The 7,147-nt window shown below is 40.7% G+C and overlaps 1 protein-coding gene across 1 annotated transcript in view; it reads left to right on the forward strand.

Annotated features, from left to right (window-relative positions):
* CEP85L (centrosomal protein 85 like) overlaps nucleotides 1-7,147 on the forward strand; it is a gene marked incomplete at its 5' end in the record, with an annotated part of 222,373 nt that overhangs the window by 176,035 nt on the left and 39,191 nt on the right. The window contains one exon of the mRNA XM_019520218.1: nucleotides 6,044-6,161. Within this exon, the coding sequence (XP_019375763.1) occupies nucleotides 6,044-6,161 (118 nt within the window). The remainder of the gene's footprint in view (nucleotides 1-6,043; nucleotides 6,162-7,147) is intronic.

The raw sequence follows: 7,147 nt of genomic DNA on the forward strand, positions 1-7,147 counted from the left end.
TATATATATATATATATATATATATATATATATGTGTGTGTGGATTTGAGCCATGAGCAGCGTTTGTTTTGCCGTGAAGTGTTCCATTCTCAGGATCCTCTCTGGTCTCTGTGGGAAAGATGTGGAATAACTGCTCTGTCTGGGCATCCGGGCTCCCAGCCTGCCCTGCTCTCATCTCCCAGAGAAACCAGGCATCTGGTTTCTGCAGCCACCCTTCTCTCCTCCCCTCCTCCACAATCCTGACAGGGCCTGGAGGAAGGCACCAGGGCTCCCAGCACAGGTCCCTGTCCCAGCCTGGGCTGCAGCCAACACCCATTGCCTTAACTCCCCCCTCCCCCCGGTCCATGGAGCAGCAAGGAGGGGGCAGCCAGTCAGAGCCCCAGGCTGAGCACAAGTATCATGACACCCAGGGGCTGCCCTACCATTGAGTATCTGTATTGGCTCCCTGAAGTCTGGGTTCCTGGTGTAATGCACTGAGGTCTCTGTGGGAAGAAAGACACCGGGTGAGTGGTCCCTCCTTGCCCGAAGATCACCCAGGCAGCCAGCTTCTAGCTCTCCCCTCCCTCTCCCCCGGAAGGAGCCAGCTGCATCACAGCCCCAGGAGGGGTCCACTGGATACTCCCCGACATGCGCGCACAGCCCCGAGCTTCCGGGCTGGCCCCCCACCCTCACCGCTACTCGGCTCCACTCCCGCCATCTCGTTTGTTTTCCATGGCAGGCTCGCCTGGGATCGGCACAGCACTTTGCAGGAGTGTAGTCACCTTCTTGGCTCGGACGCTTCCATCCCTGCCATTGGCTGAGGTTCCATGATGCGCATCTGGCTGCAGTCAGGACTTGTGTGCGCGCCGCGCTAGTCCCGCCCCGCCCAGCTGCAGCTGCCTGGAGCCTGCACTTGGGCTGCCTTGCGTTTGCAGGGGGAGAAGTGCAGGGCAGTGATTCCCTGCGTTTGTGGGGGAAGCCTTTAGCCGCCTGTTGTAATACTAGTTACCAGAACTGGGCCAGGAGGTCATGTTAGGATGGATCTTGGGTGGAGTTTTCCTTTAGAGCCACAGGGGCACTGGCTGCCTGCCGGGACAGGTGGGCATGTATCTCCTATGTTCCTACCTTTGCAGACCACTGTAGAGCCTCCCTTACTCACCTTTGGCTTTTTTTTCCCCTGTACCCCCCTTACCTTTTATTCTCGTAATTTCCAGCTATTTACATCCTCACTGTCATCCTGTCACACTTTTGGCTTCTCTCATTCCTTGAAGTCTCAGAACAGCAGAGACTCCCTATGTCTGAAAAAAAGTGATTGCACCTGAAAGCTTGCTAAGAACCTTTTTCCAGCTACTCCGTAGGTCTGATAAAAGATACCACGTCTACCCAAAGAGCCTTGCCTGCCTTTGCAGACGTCTTGAAATTGTTTGGATTCTAGTCTTTTCTGTTTTCTGCTTGTGGCATACAAGAGCTTTGCTTTCTGAGGGCTGAAATGCTTTGGTTCAGCTGAAGTCATTGGACTCAGTATAGAGTATCTTGCATGAAATATCTGTGATAGTACACAGGAAGCCAGGCAAAATAAACTAGTGGTTTCTAATAAAATCGTTCTATAGCAAAAAAAAAAAAAAAATCAGTCTCTAATTAGCTAAACTAATCCCTGTTGACAGTGTGACGTAGTTGATTTCTGCTAATGTGATCAAAATAAAATCAGTATCTGTACTGTCAGTGAAGTCTTTCACCTCTTATGCCATAAAATATCACTAACCTATAGAATTAAAAGCATTGTTGGGGGCTGAGATATAAGGTGTTTAGGGAATAAATGGAGAAGAGATCAGGGAGCAGACTTGCAGATTTTACAAAAGGAAGTAAAAGTGAGCTAAAATTTATCAGGAAATGTAATGGTTGTTGGTTATAGCCATGTTGGTCTAAGGATATAGGCAGGCAAGGTTCTTTGGGTAAATCTGGTATCTTTTATTAGACCAGCTAAATATTTGGGGAAAAATTTCATTTTTCCAACAATTTAGTTGGTCTAATAAAAGATATCAGATTTACCCAAAGAACCTTGTCTGTTGGGAAATGTAAGTGTTTCATGTAAATGTATCAGGAACTTGTCTCTGGCAGTTGATACCTGAGAGCTGGAAATCTCATAGGATGTGAGGACCCACTGTGACCTGCTGTACATCTTTTGACTTCAGTTGGGTTGCAGTGGGATAGAATTTGATCTTTAGAGATTTGCAACAATGACTGGAATTAAACATAGTGAGAGGAGTGTGTCCCTAGGACATGTACTGAATTTTCTTTAGGAGATCAAGGAGAGAGAAAAATAAAGCTGCAATCAGAGTAGAACAAGCAGATGGAGTCTGAGAAGAAAAACAGCTTTTTAAGATTTATTTTATCCAAAGAAAATGAAACTACTTCACTGAAGTATGCTTGCGTGGGAATTCAGTACTGTCTTCTGGGTAAAACGGGATCTTTCATGTAGTTTAAAAGAAACTTCAAAGCTTTCTTTTCTGCTCCTCGAACAGAGCTTTACACCTGGAAGGAAAGGTGAAAAGATTAGAGATGTTTTGCAGCCTAAAACCTTTGTTATGAAATGTCAGTATTATACTTTCATCGGTTATTTGGCTACTGGAATAAAAACGTATACCTCTTTTAAATGAAGATTTTTTTCTGAACTGTCACTTTAAATGTTTTAAGAACAACCTTGCCAATTCATTCCTTAGTTCAGTTTGTTTTAGAGAGAAATCCATTTTTTCCCTCCCACCCTTTTTAATTTGGCTGGTTGATTACCTTAGAGCTATGCCTCTTACCCCTTTTCCACCAAAGCCAGAATACAGAACAAAGAGAGAGGTCTGCGATTTTTTTTTTAAACGTACTCTTTTTCTGCTTTACAGTAGTGAAACTGAATTCAAATGTCTGCATACAAGCAATATTTTGCAGATGGATTTTCTTTTTGGTGCCGTCAGTATTTGAACATAAGCTCTTTCAAAAAACTAATTCTGTGAACGAGATTTCATTTTCATTGCATTGTGAATATCCATTTTCTACAGTTGGTTAGAAAATTCTGGTTTTCTGTCAAAAAGAAAATTCTCTTGTTAAAGTTTTGAGTCTTTGAAAAACCTTGACACTTTCCAAAGTGCATCTGGTATGTGGAAAGAGTACACGATCTCCCCACCACACCCCCACCATTGGTGCCCCAAAAAAACCCCTCCAGAATTTTCTGTTGGCCCTTGTTTTAGCCTTTTGTAAAGATACAGTGTGCACTTCATGTTGTTAACTTAAAGCTGTTCTGTTCTGACAATGTCTCTGTCTCTTTCTGGAAGATGAAATCAGCTGTCATTTTCTAGGTTGATTGTATTTTTGGACTACTGGTCTTGGTAGCATACCCTTAAACATTTCCATGTGTCTGAGCAACAACTTGAAAGAATCTTCCTGCCAGAACCTTAATGAAAGTACTAGAATTACTTGTTGAAGATGGGCAGGCTGTTAGGTATAGCATTTCCACCATTACACACAGGCTGTATTTGTGAGATCAGTACTTCGCACACTTTCTTTTCAAACAAAAGCCCAACAGCCTATGGCTGTGGAACGGATTCGTAGTAAGAGGTGTGGGGGAGCAATGTATTAGAGTTATTTCAGCATATGATATCATCAGCAATGAAGTGCATGTGGTATGAGGTCTTTCACTGTCCAAAGACTCTGAACACCAGCAAGGAGTGAATATATTTTGTTTTTCATTGTAGGCGAGTTTATAGCCATTAGGTTTCAGAACTTTTTCTGTACGGTCTGAAGTTTAATTGTGTAATTTAATTGTGAAAAAATGTATCCGGAAAGATAATTGTGCAGAACTACATAATCTAGTGCAACTGGTTGCATCATATCTTTAACTAACAAAGTTTTAAGATGGCAGGCAATTCTAACTATACCTTGCAATATAAACAGAAAAATATTGAGACAGTCTTATCCCTGGTATAATGTCACTTAGTCTAGGGATGCATTTGGCTCACTTTATTTTCCTTCAGAGATTACAGAAGATGTAGGAAGAGGGTTGTAAAAAGAGAGAGGATGACATTTTGAAGTTCATTATTATTTTTAAATGCAAGCTCATGCTGTTCATTAAACATCTGGCTAGAAATACATATTTTACGACCAGCAGTGAAGTCTGAACAACCAAAACAAAATAAAGAACAGTTACTTCAAGGATTCACTGATGGTCATTTAAATAATTTAAATCAGACTTGGTAAAAAAAAAAAAAAAACCTTTTTAATATAGTGGATATTATACAAGGCAATTTTATCATCCCACTCTGACCCCGGTTAAAAGCTCTAGTAATTGAGTTTTCTGAAGACTGTTCAACCCTTGACTGTGTCTAAGAAGGCAAAAGAATTTATTAAGGCTTCTTAATCTCTGACAATGGCAGTGTAGACTATGTCTAGTAAAGAGTATATACTCTCCTAACTTTCAAATCCACTCCCTCCACAGATTTGCAGCTCTTATTTGTAAAGCAGTAGTAGATAAATGCGTCCACCAGAATTGTTGTGTTCTGTTCTGCTGCCACTCCTTTAGGGGAAATTTATTCAGTATTATCCATTGGTTTCTTAACGTGTACAGGCTTATCCCTCAAATAAAGTAGATTGGAAAGGAAAATGTAATGCCTAGCAGAATAACTTTGTAGAATGTATTAAGACTTACTGTGGAGTCGCTACAAAATGTTCAGTTGCCTTGTTTTTGTTCATCTGAATTCTGTGTAATGAATTACCTTAAGATGGTATAGAGTTGTATCATACTTTTTTCCCATTGATCTTGATTTGAACATGTGGTGGAATTGGGTATATTATTATAGATGTGTGTTGGCACCACAGATTGTGCAGCAAACAGTTATGGGACATGTAAGTTTACACTTATTTGAAAAAGCATCACATTCCTCCTTGAGGTGAAATTACTGGGACCTACTGTTGGTGATGCCCAGTTCAGTTAATATTGCTAAATAAAAAATAAAAATCCCTCTAACTGGGTTTGTGCCGATGTCATTTTCTCTGACTTTGCCACCAGAGGCTCTTGACCTAATTGATCAGCAGTTCCTTTTGTAACTGTCTTCTCCATTTTTCACTTAATTCTGTTTTATTTTTCTTAAAACCTACGGGTACCTTATGAGCATGTTTGGAAGATATTTATTTTGAGATATACTTTGGTTATCATTTATAAATGTTACAATTTTTTTGCACTGTTTGCATACAAGTAGGCGTTTTTCCCTAGAAATTTATCCTCTGGTCCTGTTTGTGCCATTTTATCTTTTGGATATAATTCTCTACACATGGCGTCATCTCCACGAGTGTTAATTATAACGTCACAAATAAGCTTGTGAACTTAGGTGAGGTCTTATATCCAAGTAAATCCCACGCAGACTTTGCATGTACAACATTCAGAATAGGAAGTATTAAGCAGAATTACCTGTTAATAACTTTTTTCATTAATACCCTTTTGCTTCCTGTGGCTTGTAGATTTCACTGTGTGAAATAAATGTTCATCTTGCACAGATAAAAACAGTAAAGGCCCAGGGCCTCCAGAGAAAATGATCAATGCAAAATAAATACTGGAGTAGATCTGTTTGTTTGTTTGTTTGTTTTTTATATCTCCTGCTTATTTGCTTTTCCTGCTTCTGTCCATAAGTTTTCTGACTGCAGGTGTAAATGATACAAGTATTTTCAAATTCAGTAGTGATCTAAAGTAGCACTTCCATGGAGCCTCCATCTGGGTACCCTAGGTTGAATACAGCCCATTTTGTATGAGGAATATATGTGGGATTGTGGTTCAACAGACGTTGTATTTCAGGCTTAATATGGGCTACTTGCCAGCAGGCTGCAGTGGGAAAATACCAGATGTTAATAATCTAAAATTGCGAAAATGCCAAATTTGTAAAAAGGAGCCTAGGGTTTGGACAGATGAGAGATTAAAAATTAAAGTTGATCCTTATTGTAATAATGTTCTCAACCATAAATCTTCCAGTTTATTTTCTGTCCTCTACCAAACTCCTTCACAAATGTAATCTGACTTCATGTATTGCAGGCAGAAGCAACAAATTAACAGCCTACATCAGAAGATAAGGGAGAATGAAATAAGAGCTCAGCATGCCAGACTGAGCCATCTTGTGAATTGTGAAGAGTCTTTCATGACTAATTTACAGGTAGGATAGATATCTTTATTTTAGTAAAGTGCTGTGTTACATTTTAATTAAATGCTTCAGAAATACTCAATGGTATGTATGTTCAGATTTCACTGAGGGCCAAAAAGTAAAGTTACCACAATGATTCATTGCCTATAAAGTTGCATAATAGATGTACTTTGCATACATTTTAGAATGTCCTATTAGCATGAATGTTCCAAGTGACTGCAGAAATTTGGAGGCAGAAGGGGGGGAAGATGTTGCCAGACATTTTTCAATTAAGTACTTTCATAATAAATATATTAAGCTGAACTGTTCCAGTTGAATATATTTGAAACCTAAGGAAAGTGCATGTTGTGGAAGATGAGTTTAGGGGATTGTAGCAGAAGCTAGCTGGCAGTGCAGGCTGTAAAACAGGATGCAGGGAGAGGTTGGAGCTGAAAGAACTTCAGCACTTTGAATGAATAAATGTGATATGGGAAGCCTGGAGGAGGTATCATAGCAGTGAAAATGTGGCATCCTGGCATGCGCAGGTCTCTCCAGGTTCCTAGACAGGTACTCTGGTTGCTAACCTGGGCTGAAGCCTGTGATGTCGTGCCTTTGTTACAGTTCATATCTGTGCTAGCTGGATTAAACCCAAGTACAAGTAGACCTATATGTAGGTTTTGACCTTTGCACTGAAGACTTAGCCATAGATGTAACAGAAAAAGAGGCAAAATAGAAATTCTAAAGGCAAGTATATGAAGAAATTATTCTCCTGTGCTGTCCCTTTGCTATCACCTTAAATTTCTTGTCATTTAACATTTTAACCAGATCCTTAGCTCAAGTCCCTCAGCATAAGTCCCTCTATCAGCGGAGTCCAACATCCAGCCAATGGTACCATTCAGCCCGGGTAGCTAGTGCAAGCTGGGGAGTGGGGCTAGGGTCAGGGCCTGCTATAGAATTTGGGGCCCCAGGATTTCAATGGATATGGCAGTGGGTAGGGTTTGGGGGAGCAGTGGCTGTGT

The sequence above is a fragment of the Gavialis gangeticus genome, unplaced genomic scaffold, assembly GCF_001723915.1.
Source record: "Gavialis gangeticus isolate Ggan-Ray unplaced genomic scaffold, GavGan_comp1, whole genome shotgun sequence".
Taxonomy (NCBI): domain Eukaryota; kingdom Metazoa; phylum Chordata; order Crocodylia; family Gavialidae; genus Gavialis; species Gavialis gangeticus.